The following is a 16,628-nucleotide window of genomic DNA, read 5'->3' as shown; positions in this document are numbered from 1 at the left end:
CCTGCCTCTTGACGATTTCATGCAGATGCTCACAGTGATTTCATTTGAAGCTAGTATTTTGATCTCCAGAGTGAGAGAATCTCCACAGTGTTGTTGATGCACAGAACATTTAAAGAAAATGTTTCCACCAGATTTCGTGCCTTGAGGGAGCGAGAGAGGGAACAAGAGAGGGAGAGAGCGAGGGAGGGAAAGAGGGAAAGACTGCCTCTCTGGACAGTGCCTATTGATCTCCACCCGGCACACATCACCACAACTTTCACAAATTGCTATTGAGAAGTGACCTGTAATGCAATTACTGGCCAATCCGGGGCCTTGGCTGCCATCAATTATTAAAAGCTGCCTGAGTCGTGGCCCGCTATCCGGCCTCAGCTGGTGCGTCGTGTCATTATCACATCTGCCGGCCGCCAGCTCGCCAGCTGCTATAGCGGGGTTATGGAACAAGATTTCCGAGTGCGACTTCCCACTCCGTCGAACATATCATGATATGGCCACACGAAGAAATTGAAATTGCTGTATTATACATTCCAATGGCTGCAGTGAAGGTGAGGTATAGAAGGTCACAGACTAAAATGGGTTTTGGTTTTTCTTGGCAAATTACCATCGAGCATGAGAAGAGTCGAAGAGTAAAATCTCTTTGTGACAACTGTGGGGTTAGTATCTTCTTTATAAAAACTTTTGTGAGAAGAAAAACAACATTAATATTGCAGTGTGGCCACTGGTTCCTAGTTTTAGTTTTGTTGTCAATACCGGAAACAAATCAATGGCTACTGTTTGCTATGTCTCACTGTCTTCTAGTAATTCCCTTTATGTTTCCACCTTGCTACACTGTTAGCTCTTCTGTAATCACTTATGCCTTCCTTGAATAGCTTATGCCATCAGGGTTATGATGAAAGAAGACAGAGAAAACAGCAATGCAAGCACTGCATGATAATTGCCCTTAGCTTTGAATTGACACATTAATTTTTCTTTTAGTTGTTCTCATTACAAAAGCCCTTGTTCAAACCGGGCTTGTGATTTTTCCCTCCCTGCACTCATCGTGAAATCATTTATTTGTTGTCTAGCTTTACACCGAAGGAGCACTTAAACAATACTGCTACCAAAGGAGCAGCACTGCAATCTAGACGGAAATTTAACACCAATTTTGAAATCCTGAAATTCTATAAAGCCATTTCGGAAAACAAGGTATACCTAATGTTCATTGATTCAATAAAGTACCTTAAAGAGACTTCTAATTAAACCAAAGGGATTATACTCCACTATTCTCAGTGAACTTTAATTTCAATTGGTCTGAGTGAAACTTACAGAAAGAACACAAGACTGTTATAGAGAGATGAGAGCACAAAATGCAGAGTATGTTGGGCTTAATGCTGTACAATAAAGCCTGAGGAAAAAATGAATCCATTGAATGAGAAATGTTCTCGGGTGTTTCTGCCCTTTCTCGCACTGACAACTGAGGGAGAGACATGGGAGTAATGCAAGCCACACTAATGCATGACAAAGAAAAAGGTATACAATATGGACCATAAAATTCCCCAATGATCAATAAAACACCACTCTAATAGATACATTATAATGTAAGTGAGTGATTTGTTGCATTTTATTGTTTACAGTTATCCGTTTCCTGTTCCTCAACATTTAATGTGCACGGTAAATTAACCTGAAGAGGCTACAGTAAATATATCAGACACCACTACACTTACGGTTGTGGGAAGACATATTCTACTACTGTATGTGTGTGAGGGCTCAGGAGCATGAACAAGTCAAGGAGATAAAGCAGTGTGGCATACAGTACAACTAAAATCCTCGAATTGGCAGGACATATCAAAGCAGCTGGAGTCAAACGGACTCGATACAGGAGCAGCAGCAGGAGCTAAAACTATGACAATGGCAGAATGACAATCACAAAACCAGCTTATGGAGATACTTAAATCTATGTAACATACGCACGGCCAAGGCTGAAGCCAGGCGCAGACAGATGCTATTAAAGGTTGAGGAATAAGTCCAGCTGCAGCAGCCCAAGCGTCTGTCCTCTCCCCAGTGACAGCCATAACCACTGCCAGGTTTATATCAAAAAGGAGGTGTAGGGCTTTTGGGGTTCATGAAACAAGGCCAATCATGCAAGAATTGGATGGATGATTTTTCTGCACTTGAACAATAACGCAGGCGAGAAGATTGTCAAACTTTCTTTTCCCTATATATATACATAACTTCTTTTTTTTTCTGGTGAGTAGAAGGAGTAGTCCTAAAGTGCCAGTAGTGACATTAACACTTGTAAATGCTCAGTGGAGCGGGCTGCTGAGGATGAAGACTCTCTGGTGCGCTGTAAGGCTATGCTTTTTTTTTTGGGATCAATACAAACTCAAGGAAAGGACAAGTTGATTTCAGACTGTGACAATACAATACCTTGAGCCAGCAATAGATTGAGATGCTGAAAAGAGCTATGGCACCTCTGAAATGGGGACATGCTTTTAGAGCAAATACAAAAACATTTGGTCCACCCAATAATGGCACTTACTCGAGGTGTTTTGAATTGTTCAGACAGCTCAATCTATTCCTTCAGAGAGCATATCACACTTTTTTGAGGACTGCCGGCTGAGAACTCCATCTTTCCTGTCAGCAGAAAGGTAAATTTGCTTAAAATAGGAGAATATATGTTAGTATTATAATCTTTAATACATCAAGACTTGATTCGACACATGTCTCAAATGGTGAGTGGAAATGGGGCATTTTGCTGCATTCACATTTTTGTGTAGTTACACTGGGGAGATCTGGCCACAACACCAAAATCTCTTTAAATGAGATAACAGCAAGATCAAAAACTGGGTAACTGCTATAACATTGCGTGCACTTTAGTATGGCGTGACTGTAAAAAAGTGTGTCATTTCACATATGGATCATCGGCCCATTGGCCCAACGGGAAGCATGCACCACTTCTGAAATGAGTTGGATTATTGGACTAAAGTGAAGTGCTGCCTGCAGACAGATGATTTTTTCTCATTTGTACAATCTGCTCAAACTCCACTTGGCAATGGGAGGTTGTAACATCAGGCCTGGAGCCCAATGATAATGGGAGCATTCAGACTTTATATGACAAAAGATGGTGTGTAGGCTTGTAATGATCTTTGTTACAATTATGGCACCATTCATGCTTCACCCCTTTAAGGGCTTTAACCAAAACGACGCTATATGGCCAAAAGTATGTGGACACCCCAATGGTTCACCCATATGTGATGGCTGAACATGTCATTGGAGCATTTCTATATAAGGTAGACCTTTTTAAAATGTTCAGTTTTTGAATTTGAAGATCTTTACTGCTGGGTTTCAGACGCTGTTCGATCATGCACTTTGGTTGGATTAAACTAATTAAACTGCTTAAAAACCCACATATGCTGGGCACCATGCTGGGCGCAAATCAATCAATTAATCAATCAAACCAAATAGCCATGAGCATTAATCTGCTGCTATGACAGCCTCTGTTCCTCTAGGAAGACTTTGCACAAGATTTTGGAAACTGGCTCCCATTCAGTAATAGCTTTGGGGGATTTGGCCACTGATGTTGGGCGATAACATCTGGCTCAAAGTTAATGTTTCATCCCAAATGCGTTGAGGTCAGGGCTCTGGTTATGTTAGTCAAGTTCTTCCACTTTGTTATGCTGGAAGAGAAAAAATGACATTTTTACGTAGTTGCAATCACATTATTGTCTCAAAGACCTTTGTATACTGTGACATTAGATTAAGCTAAGGGCCCTCGCCCGAACCACAAAATACAGCCCAGACCAAAAGCACAATAAAAAACACACAGTGTTCCAATAAAACGTAGACCATCTGTAAAGACGATTAATGATGAGTTTGATGAGTTTATCTACAAACAGTGGGATCTGTGGTTAATGCTGAATTTATTACAGACTCTACTTTCAAGAAGTCTCTCTACTTTGTACTGTCTGTGGGAGAGACTCATTTGAATTTTTATTGCAGGCTTATGACCTGCTAGATTCAGGCTGCACACTTAAAAGCTTTGCTGCGGTTTGGACACTGGATACTGTTTATTCTTTTGTTACACTGACTACTGTCGGTGCCTGCTGCTCTTCCTTTGCATTGTTGGCAGACTGAAATTAGTTGCTCATTAAGTTTATGAGTTTACGAAAATTAGTTTTTTGTGAAGTATAAATATCCCTCCCTTTTGATGCAGCGTGTTTTGGACTAACACTCGCTTGTGCATCGCTCCAGCATTCTGTCAGTGACTGTGGATCCATTAATTGGAGTGTGTTATGTGGCAAACGGTTTTCTTTTGGATAAGGGTGATTAGGATAGTTGATGAGGTGATGGCTTGGGGAGAAGGAGGGGGTGTTTTAGCTCCAGGCCCTTGCGGCATTATTCATGTGGACGTGCAGCTATTCCTCCTGCACACTGCACCACTAATCTAAATCTACAAGAAGGAGTGAACTACTGTATTTGTGCATGCTTAAGGGTAACAAATCATAACGGAGCACCACCGACCCCTCCCTCCAAACACCCCTTCACCCACTTCACCTGTGGAGCCTGGCAGTTATTGACCAATGAGAGCGACTTATTGAGAAAAAGCTGCCATGAAACTGGGCCGCAGCAGCCAATCAATGCCATAGATTTCTTCCCCTGGCATTATCTCAACCGAGAGAAGGGGGGGGGGGGGGCGAAAAAAGAAACAGACACAAATCAGTCGGTATGGAGGCACCTCGACAATACCTCCCTCCATCCACCCACTCTCTCCAACCTTCCTTCATCAACCGCTTCCTCTTTCCTCCCTCCTGCTATTCATTTGCTTTTCCGTCTTTTCCGTTGTTTGTTTGCCCCTGGGCTGAAAACTCTGTGTATATGTGCTCCATTATGTATGTGTGTGTTTGTGTGTGTGTGTGTGTGTGTGTGAAAGCGCTCTGAAATGACGCATTGATTCACAGTGTTCTATATTTTCTCATCTGGCTCACTATTACAGTGCAAGTCAATCGACACCGTATTTCTCTCTCTCTCTCGTTCCCTCTTTTACTTTCTCCCTGCCCCCCCCCCCCCCCGTCTTTCTGTGAGTATCAGAGTATCATGTTTTTCAATGGACGTGTTTACGAGGAGTGTTGTATTGCCAAAACGGGTTTGTTATGTGAGTTCATGCGTAGTAAGTATCAGCGGTGTGTTTTGTACCTTTGCATGCTTGTGTGTATTTCTATGCATTCTTCTAACTTGGAAGACGGTGCTAAGTATTTAGGAGTGAATGCTCTTTTAGTGCACTGTGGGGGGGCATATGGTAGTGCTGAGGCTCAACATACTGTAAATCTAAGTGTGTGTGTGTGTGTATTTATATGTGTGAGGGAGGATTTGCTGGTGGGTATCTGTGCCTTGTGGTTTGCACACACACACACACACACACACACACACACACACACACACACACACACACACACACACACACACACACACACACACACTGCACTAGCTCGAGCTCTGCAACTCCACCCTGTGACCCACACACACGCACACACACAACCACACACACGTGCGCACATAGAAACACGTCCTCCCACTAGTGAGGACTTTTGCCAGAATCAATAGAGGCTTTTTAATGCCTCTTGCTGTAGTAGGAGTCTGAAACTGGAGTGCGGGATCACAAATATATGGTAGCCAGGGCTCACCGTGTGGGACGCGCCTCACTGTAGGCCTGTCTAGCGTCACTATCTCCTTCTCCATTTATAGCTGTGTACTTTCACTGGTGATATCTTTCATTATATTGACTGTGACAGTATTTCCAGGAATGAATGGGATTATGAAAAAGGCAGTTATGGGAATGTCTTTTTTGGTGAATCAACTCTTAAGGGCTGCAGTTGGTTGAAAACTGCATCTGAACGTCAGGAAGTTGTTCATGATGGAGATGTAAAGAAGTGCTACAGGTCACTATTCAAAATAACAATCAAAGAAAAACCCTTGGACCAGGTTATGATCTTTTTTTTCAATGTAAGTATTGTACCTAAAATATGCACTATGCTGTATTATGTTCGAGAACACATTCTTATTTACAATGGCAGCCATGGCCCCCTCTCTCTTTCTGTCAGAACTTACTGAACAAGTCTTACTGAACAACAATCTTTCCAACTACATTTTTTAACAACAGCCACTGCAAATAGAGGTGCTGGCATTTTGGCCCCCTTGGTCCAGTTAAAACGTATTCCTTAAATGTTTTGAATGTCCTCAAACACTGCAGTTGTTTCTGTGTCAGAAGAATTGATTTAATTACGTTCGCAGAAACTTCCTCTCCATCAGCATAAATCATAAATCTGTGTACCTGTAGTTTGGAGCACTATAATGGAATGAGGGATGTGAAAACAATTTGTCATCTATCATGAATAGTTCAATGTCAGTGTCACTTTAACATCAGTATTTTGGTTGTCGCTTGTTTACCCAATGCCTCTCCTGACACTGCACCTGCTCAGTTGCAGACACACACACACACACACACACACACACACACACACACACACACACACACACAAGGCAGCCTTTAGTACTTTCTCTGAGCTACACCAACAGCCCACAGCCATGCTTACAGGGCATTTCCTCTAGGAAGCCAAATCCCCTCTTCTCTCGGCTCACCTGGCAGCAAAAGAAACAAGATGGCAGAAAACTTTTTAAATGTAAAGGTTGGGGAGCAACTCTGACGATAAAAAGAGCATCAGGATGCGGAGAGAAGAGGAAAGAGGCTTTGAGGGGGAAAAAGGGGATTTCATTTGCAGGGTTTTGGTTGTGTTGGCCTGTGAGTGGGGGATTGATAAAGGATGGAAGGAGGAAGAGAAGGAGGTAGGTGAAAAAAAACCTGAAAAACGGAGGAAAGAGGGTGTAGTCGTGTGCCATAAAACGTCCCACTGTTTTTCCAGGGCCAAGTCCTCGCTCTGTTTCTAATGAACTCATTTATTCTGTTTTGCTGACTTTACCTCCACCAGCCTCTGCCCCTCTGAATGCTCTGCTTCAGGGTTTGTTGAGCATCTAGGTCTGTCCTATGGCATTACCTTTGTTTACTCACCATTGATCAAATGCAAACCTAAGACTGTCCTCCACTGGCAAAGGCATTGCCAATTAACATTTCCTTCTTATTAAGCAATGTTGATTGCAAGTGACTGAATAAATGTTGTTGATGCATCACTATGTAGCATGTGAAACCAAATACAGTCTCTTTCCCTTAAAGATGTAAAGGCAGAATCCTTAAAAAGGGTTGTCTTTTTCGCCCATATCTTCTGGTCCGTGTCAAACAATAGCAACAAAGGCAAAAACATCAATCGGCAACACGGTTTGTGTGAACACAAAATCGCATTCTGGTTCTGGCCAAATATTTATTCTCTCCTCCTCTCTCTCTCTCTGTCTCTGTCTCTGTCTCCCTCTCTTCTTTCTGAATAATATGCCACTGGGAAGTGGAAAAAAAAAACCGAGAGCACCGATCCCCACTCCTCTGCTCTTCTCGGCTGCACGTCTGTGATGTCATAATCACTCACATCAAAGGCTGTGCGCTCAACACGGCGACTGTCAGCTTCCCTGGAGGCGTCATTAAAAACGAACAGAGCAAACCGAGCCAAGCCTGACAGAGACGCATCAAAATTTCCTAACGCGCACATACTCACACATGCGCAGGCGGGCGCGTGCACGCACACATGTTAGTTTTGGATGCATTTGCTTTCAGGTGCGTGCACACTCAAGCAAACTGAAATGTATCACAGACACACACATGCACATGCTAACACACAAATATGTAATCATCAAATCATGTATCCACAAAAATAAAATGCTCACAATGCATATAATTCGTCATACACACATAAAGACACCCACACAGAGACACACACATGCTAACCATTGAATATCTACCTCTTCTTTTTCACGACAAAAATCCCCCATCCTAGCATTCAAACGAGACATGCGTTGCTTCCAGCTGCATTGTACATGTGAGTGGCAACATTCACAGCATGTGAACATCTGTTGTGAAGATATGCTCTCGTGATGTACATTCATGATGCACAGTGGTGTTGCAGAGCGTGCACATAAATGTACAAAATAGCCTAGATCCACCACGCTTTTCATCTCTGTCTATCTCTCACACACTAGCCCACACACGTGGATGCATGCACGCACACACACACACACACACACACACACACACAGAGAGGCACACACTCGTTTACACAAACATGAGGAAGGACTATAAATAGTATGCCTATGATGCGATGCTGTGTGTGGTTTCTCCCTATGGGTTTGTGTGTGTGTGTGTGTGTGTATGTGACTGTCAAAGTGAAGAGAGAGCGAGGCAGTGAAAGGGAGGAGGGGTGGCAGGAAGAGGATGGATATTTAAGAGAAAGAAGGGCTGTGCTCATGTCTGGTGTACAGCCAGTGATAAACAGAATATGACAAGCATGGCAAAGACAGTCAGTCCCCTTTGATTTGCAATGAATATAAGGCATTATATGAGAAAGATAAGCATCTGGGTTTGTGTGTGTTCACCGGAGTGAATCCAAGAGGGGTTTGTGTAAGATTTTGCTTCTGGGTTGACATGGCGTTCCTCGTGTATGACTTACCCCTGGCAGGGTCTTCTGCTCGTGCAATGCATTCTGGGCTTTCAGGGCCGACTCTCTGGCACAGTAGGTGAGGAAGGCACAGCCTGAAATACAACAAGAGAGAAAGAGAGAGATGATTATGATATGTGTACTGGGGAAAGGGAAGGAGAGAGAGACAGGGCTGCACCAATCACAAGCGAATAGCCAAAAACAACACACACACACACACACACACACACACACACACACACACACACACACACACACACACACACACACACAGAGTAAGCCTGCAGCCATAGCTCTGAAACTCTGTCTACATTACCGCTCTGGGAATTCACTCGTGTTTGTGTGTGTGCCTGTGCGCTTGTGCAAAGTGAAAAGCATTTCAGCGACTGAACAAATGGAACGTTCCTCTTTACACAAACGCAATCCGTATGCATGCAAAAAGAAACATGAAAGTGCGACCAAAAATTGCGACTTCGGAGATGCGACGATTTGTGCATTCTGTTGCGTGAGAGCCATTCTGCAAAACATATCAAATCTGACTGAGCTTTCTCCCTGGCAGTCTGAAATAGCAGTTATCCATTCGTCCATCGCACTCTTCTGGCTGCTGTGACAGGGATAGACATTTCCCTGACAGCTTCTCTCTCTCTCGCCCCCCCCCCCCACCCCCCCTTCCACTCTCCTCCCTCCACCCTTCATTTCTCCGTCTCTCTGCTCCATATGTTCTGAGACTACCCACAATCCTCGGTTTTGTTAGCACCTGGGCTGACATGTGGGGGTGGAAGGAAGATGGAGACGCAGGAGGCAAGGAAGAAGAAGAAGCCGTGGGGAACGTGTAAGCCGTTCCCTCGCCACCCCCTGTTGACAGCGAGGCGCACGCCACTGTCAGAGAGCTGACAAACTGTCAATCTGCAGATCAAGGCTAATGATTCATGTGTTTGACAGTTTAATAAAACACTTACATAGAAAATTGCATAATAGGCTGCGGTGACATGATTCAATTTGAGGAAAATATTTTTCACATGTTTGCAAGTGTTCTGTACTTTTACTCTGGTTCAGAGAATTTAAATTTGATTCAATAAAATTCAGTAAAAGAAGGAGAAAATCATACACAAAGGACAATTAGTTTCTGGGTTTGCACAGTGACGATATTAGCAGACATTTAGAGCATTTCAAGGTTCCTTTAGTGAACAACTAGAGCTGCCAGAAAAAATTCAATTTTTTGGATCACATAAGTCTCCGAGCAGACATTGACAAACTGTTCCAAGCAACTCACACAAAGCACAAAGAAGAACCGGAGTTTGTTCTGGGAACATCAAGGTCTCACTAGAGACGATTATCACAGACCCCTCCCCCCATAAAACACAGCCACAGTGCAGTTTAAAGCAAGCCCCTTCCCCTTATCTCTTCCCAGCTATGATTTGCTTTGTTCTTTTTGCATACTGGGGGCTATTTATTGTTAAGGGCAGCACTATGTACTGCTGTATGTAGAAGCAGCATGCCTCCCATCCTCTCGGCTCCGTGTCTTTAACCCCGGGTCGTCCTGATGGCGGGACACTGGGGAGCTCCGCCTGTTGGTGTTTTTAATTAACGGGCCTCTCTCTCATTAGGCGAAGTGGGAGCTGGCCGCTGACAGCTTGGCTACCTCCTCATCCTCTCCGGGCCTGTCGTATTAACGCTACATGCCGGCGCTGTCCCGAAGGAAACACACGCGAGCCTCTGATTCACACGCCTGACACTCATTTGCATGTTTGGAGAACGGGCACCCTCAGCATCCAGTATATTCAGTACTGGAAGAAGTATTCAGATTGAGCAATACCGTGCCACAATGTAATTCTACTCCTTGTCAGACGAGGTCAAGCATCCCTTCACCCCTGCTTAGAAATTACAATTATATACAAGAGTTACAAATAAAGCCATTACAAGAAAGTAAATGGCCTCTTGATTCCGTTTTCTATGAACCTAACAAAGAAAATGAGCTAATTCACATATTTGCCAAGTTGCAAAATGCTGACACCAAACGTGTCAGTAGATAAGTTGTTAAAACACGAGTCCTGTGCACTCAGTCTATTGTAGATGCAAGTTTAATGGTTATTATGACAATACATAAATATATTAGATCAGCCTCATCGATCATTATTCTTATTTTAAATTTGCAATCTTTCCATGGCAGCTGCAGAAGTACCCTCTTGGGTACAAGTACCTCTGGTTTGGATTCATTTTATTTATCTATAGAAACCGTCATACTCAATAGTATCATCCTAGTGTTGTAGAAAAAAATGTAATCTTTAAATTAGTGACTATAGCTTGAAAATATATATTGTGGACTAAAACACAAATATTTTCCTCTGATATGTAGTGAAGTAGAAGTATAGAGTAGCATACAACTGAAACCGAAAGTAAAAAGAAAAGTACAACTACCTCAACATTGTGCGTTAATGCTGTATTCACCACTGAGTGTATACACACACGTATGTAGGGGGAAGCACGCATGCACACGTAAATGATAATACAGTCACACACTCACACACATGAAAAGTGACAGTCAACAAACATTCAATTTATCATCATTGTCACAAGTCAGATGCTGGCAGCGGCTCTAGTATCTGACTAAGACCCATATTGGCCCAGGAGAGAGAGATAAGCTGTTTGTTTCTGCTGTCAATGCTGCCAATTTGGTTTCCCATCACTTCAAATTCAAATCAACAGCAGCGCAGTGGGGATCTGAGAGAATGTGTGTGTGTGTGTGTGTGAGAGACAAGAGGAGAGGAGAGAGATGGGGTGAGAGAGAAAGAAGGGCAGGAGAGCAGAGAGAAAGAGGGGGAGCAGCAGAACAGAGAGGAGCAGCAGAAGAGCGAGGGCCGCTCGGTGAGAGAGGGAGAGGGAGAGAGAGTAGATAAGATCACCTAGCTTCTGTGAACACCATCCCCCTGTGTCCTACACTCGCTTCTTATCTCAACCGCAGCAGACACCCTAAAGGGACACACACCCGCCGAGAGGGAGAGAGACAGGAAAAGAGTGAGAGACAGTGAGAGAGGAATATGGAGAAGAAAAGGGGAGAAGATGAAAGAGAGCAGCAAGGGAATGGTGGAGACCGTGAATACTTACTGGTGAGGGAAAGAAGAAAAGACACAAGCTTCAGTGGTGAAATCCACCAACTGTCACCAGGCCTCGTTTAAATGACAGCTGCGTTGGACCGCGTAGAGCTTTGACCTTGTTAACTGTGGGAAACATGTAGTTGATGAGCTGTAGTTTCCCAACAAGTTGACTGTTAGGGAAACCGTATACTGTTTTGCTGCCCCATAGTGGCCAAAACAAATCGGAGTCTGCTTCTTTGCACCGCCATGTTTCTACAGAAGCCCAGAATGGACAAAACAAACACTGGCTCTAGAGAGGGCGTTTTGGCGTTTTCGTGTTGACCACCGTTCCTCTACATGCTTGGCACACTGGAGACGTTTCAGTTGGTTGCAATCTGCAACCTCACCGCTAGATACCAATCTTACACAATGGACTATTATATGCTGTGTCTGTTAGCCGTTTGGTGATTTAATCTTTTTTCTCCAACAATATACAGTATGTCTGATGCTGCCCTGATGAGAGCTGTGAGTTAAACCAAAACAGTGAAGTTTTTGCAACACCAACACAAAGAGTCCAAAGACATTATACTGATGCTTAGTACTGAGGGGAACTGTAGAGTTGGGGGACAATTATGTTTGTCACTACAAACAAGCCATTTCACCAACATGTAGTCACCATGATCCATTGTTGATGTAAAGATATTGTTTATATATTTAACTTTTGGTTTAACTTTTTTAATTTAATATATTTTTTGCCTTTTAGACAGTCAAATGTAAAGGTATTTAGTCCGACAGTGTGTATTTTAAGTGTAATTAGAATTGAGGTAAATAAAAAAAAACAAATTCCCAAAGACAATAGAGACCATGATTTCTCTGACCTCAGTGGTGTGGACCCCTGGATGAGGGACACTCTCATCTTAAAATTCTCCTTTGAAACTATTCATGATTGTATTAAAAGTAAAACTACTAATGAATTCTTGAATTAGCACTCTTCAGCGTTACTGGACACATGAATTACTTTTTACCAGCATGCATTGCCTGTCGCCACCCACGACTAGAGAGCTTGGGGACAATGTTATTGCACAGAATTCTCTAATTATCTCGTGCCTATTAATTCAGGGGTTGTAAAAGGCTGACATAAAAAGTTCCCTCCTCTCACTCTGTCCTTTTATTCCCAGCCACAGACGGGGAGAAACTCCCAGTGATCATTTAAATATTTCAGAACATCTTGGTGAGATTCTAAAAAGAGTCAATAGCATTAAAAAGCTTTATCCACGGCACGGCTGAAACTCCACGCTGCACGGCCCTGGAACTCTGCCTCGAAAAACTTTGGCATGAAACTTTGTTTGAGGCTGTCCAATTTCAACCAGTCAATAGAAATCTCCACATCTCCCCCTACCTCAGTTGTGTTAGCACTTATCTCCCCCTGAAAGGATTGACCAAGGACAGTCTTTGCTCAATAAACAGAAGAATGTTTTTTCTTCCTTTATAAAAGATCGACCTTAAGACAAGAATGTTCTGACTGGATTTTTGTGAGTGCTAAGGCTTAGATAACACTCTTCAATTCACTCTTGAAATGGGTCAGAGTAAAGATGAAAATTCTTGACTCATTGTGTTCAGAGAAATAGCATATAAAGCCTTGGTCTTTTAGTCATACGGTGAAAACGAGTACCGCTGAGTGCAAAAGAGGAATACTAATAAGTATCGTGTTAAGAGAGTTCCTGACTCAAGAATGATACAGTTGCCCTTGTACTGCTGTAACTGGGACACTCAACATGAGTCACGCGATTGATACTATTAAGCTTATCTGCTTCAAAACACGATCAAATTAAATGAGAAAGGTTGATAGTTGCAATACAATAAATTCCACTTCTGGAAATAAAATGTATACAGCTGTTGCAAATAACTCCCACAGGTTATTTTTTTACATGTTGAACATGTCTGACCATCTTAATGTCTCGGCGGTAAAGTTCCTGATCGAGCTATATTTGTATATATTGAAACGTTTTGGATTAGTTAAAACTGCAGACTGGTCAGACAAGCCCTCGCACTTTTGGTTCAGCGAGGAGTAGTAATTCAATAAAGTGAGCCGCAGTCGCTCATATCCCCTTCACCTTTGCTGACCTTTCAGATCATTACTCACAATGGAAAAAAAGAGGCAGAGGATGGAAGCTATTTTAGGGGACACGGCCAAGGTCTCCAGGAAGGCACGCTCCAACTTTCTCCCCGTATCATCTTAAAATCTTTAATTGGCAGCTGTAAACCCTGATTAAATAGAAAAGCACTTTGAAGCCCACAATACGAGCTCGGTGAACGCTACTGTACTCTGAGTGATCAGAGAGAAAAAACAAGAAAACCCCGTCAATTACTGTTCAGAGACCACATCAAGCATTTCTTTTTCATTCTGTAAAAAAGGCCTTAAAAATTCAGGAGCTGTTTCATGGACTAATGAAGGCTGGTCTTGAGTATGATATCATTTCAGTAGAGTGAGGCAGAACTAAGGGGCAGTATTATGAAAGAGGAGGTGAATTAATTTATAATAGGATGTAATAGCAGTCTCAGCTCCCCTATAGGCGACTTTATGTAGATCCCCATGTCCTCTCTTTGGGTGAACAAGAAGAATCCGTAATATAGAAACCGGGCACGCCACTGAGAGAATTGGAGAACAAAAAAAAAGCAAAAGTTAATAACCATTATGAAGCATTGGAACTCAAAGGGACAGCACTATTGGACATCTGCACCATTTTTCCCCAATTCTTAAAAGTGCAGGACTTAGTAATTTAGAACAATATCGGCTCCAGTTGTAACTTAATTGCTCTCTGGGTTGAGGGCATGAAGATCATCAAATAAAGGTTATACTGTATCCTTGGCAGATACTGAGTTCTGATTGACTGTGAAGTGTCAAATACATTTTAATAACTGGGCATTTCCTGCAAAACTGTTATTTCATCACGCCAAATGAATGTGCTCCGATGGTTCGAGTGTTACTTTTCAGCAACACACTGAACAAATGACAAAAATATGCGGGCAACTGTAGTGCAGAAAAAAAATCACGGCAATAAAAGCTTAGAAAATCCGCGACATGAAAACTCAATAATGAAATGCCACACTCCTGTATCTGCACACAGTGGTACATTTAGGAGGCTATAAAGAAGGGTCAGATGTGGGCATCCTCCATATTAAAATGCATGCAGTGATCCAGAGATTACAGGTATTAATAACAAATGCACACAAGCTAAAAATGTTGTCGCACACTTTGATGCACTTTCACATTACAACCATAGATAGACTTACAATGGCTATGACATAAAAAACGGTGAGAAAGAATTAGCACCTTCAATTGTTATCCGTGTGTGTGTGTGTGTGTGTGTGTGTGTGTGTATGTGTGTGTGTGTGTGTGTGTGTTTGTGTGCGTGTTTGTGAATCCCTGAAGATAACAAGTCCCATCTCTTGCCCTGCTTCCAGAGTGGCCGTCTCTAAGCTGTGCTAATCGATTGGCGAAGGAGGAAAAAGGGCCGGCGTTTAATGTGTTGCATGTGAAGGATTTACTGGAGAGCAGAGCCACTGAATCAATGGCGTAGAAAACGCATCATTAGGACAGTGTCGTCCCCCCACACACCACCCACAAGACCATTCCCTCACCCACCACGCCACTCGAGAGTCGGAACAGACAACACACACACATTTATATCCACACTCAAACTGGGCTTACACGAGGCGCTTGAGCTCTTGTGCCACAAAGTAAAAAGATCGTCTTAAACAACACTCGCACTGAGTGAATCACATGTAACACAAATGCTTGAACACACACTTGTTAAAAGCTCCCCTGATGGCAAAACACACACACACACACACAAACACCGGACGTCTCGAGCTGTCCCCACTATCCGGGCAGACGAATCATCTCACTCTCATCCTACCTCAGCCATTTTGTCTGGAAATGTTTTGAAGACCCAAATTTAGCTTTTCAATTATAAATTATTCAAATTGCAGTGACTTCATAAGATAGCCCAAAAGTCTGCACTGTGACGTACCAGGTCGGGCACATTATTTAAATGTATTGACGCTGACTAATATAACAATGTGTGACTGATAACAGAGGGACTTTTTTTGAGCGTTTAAACTCTATACTTCATAAATAAAAACGTTATACTTTATAAAAACGTTATACTTGGCAGAGTGGAAAAACCTCTGAAACAGTGTGTAGACCATCATTGGACACTAAGAACTCTCTTCTGAAAACCAGACAACACAGCACTTCAAGGCTGAACGTCTTAATTCATCTCTTCTGTGATTTGGGTTGCTTTCATGTACCTCAAGCAATTACCAGCAACTACCAATTAGGAGGCAGAATTACCAGTATGCTCAGATTGGATGATTCTGCGCCTCATGATAAATCTCCAGTGCCAATGCACCAACACAGGAAGCAGTGCACTCATAGGACGCCTGGCTTTCATGCACAAGACTGGAGTTCAGCTTTTGGCACAAACCTGCAAGGGTTTTGGCTGGTTGTCTAACCTTAACCATAACTTATTCCGTATGCCATAACCATAACCTTCCTTAAGCTTAAACATATCGTAGTGTGTCGATTTTTCAAGAATTAGTTTTTGTTTATCTCGATGAACCAACTCCTAGAAGTGGATGGAAACGCACATTGATTTGCATTTTCTTTTGCGGATTCTCTATAGACAGACAGACAGGGAGACAGAGAGACAGAGAGACAGACAGACAAGGACACAGACAGACAGAGAGAGAAACAGACAGAGTATATTGTGTCAGCAGTCAGACGAGCACCTGGAAAAGCCGATAAATCAAAAATCCGCCTACAGATAAATCATGTATCACTAAGAAGACAAAGTTCTTCAACTCTGTCATGGGAGCGGCCCCATGTCTTATCCCCCCGGTAAAACACTTACAGGATAAACACTCCTATTAATATTCCTCTGTGCACCTCTCCTCTCCTCTCGACTCGCCTCTCCTCTTCTTT

General features: G+C 42.8%; 1 protein-coding gene across 3 annotated transcripts in view; it reads right to left on the bottom strand.

The window, feature by feature from the left end:
- Positions 1–16,628, bottom strand: part of celf4 (CUGBP, Elav-like family member 4) — a gene marked incomplete at both ends in the record, with an annotated part of 71,065 nt that overhangs the window by 42,036 nt on the left and 12,401 nt on the right. For all 3 annotated transcript variants that reach the window (XM_079156693.1, XM_079156692.1, XM_079156691.1), the window contains one exon: positions 8,580–8,662. In XM_079156693.1, coding sequence (XP_079012819.1) covers positions 8,580–8,662 — 83 coding nt within the window. The remainder of the gene's footprint in view (positions 1–8,579; positions 8,663–16,628) is intronic.

The sequence above is a fragment of the Pholis gunnellus genome, assembly GCF_910591455.1.
Source record: "Pholis gunnellus genome assembly, chromosome: 3".
NCBI lineage: Eukaryota > Metazoa > Chordata > Actinopteri > Perciformes > Pholidae > Pholis > Pholis gunnellus.
Note: the sequence above shows the minus strand (reverse complement) of the source record. Positions and strands in the feature narration are given on the sequence as shown.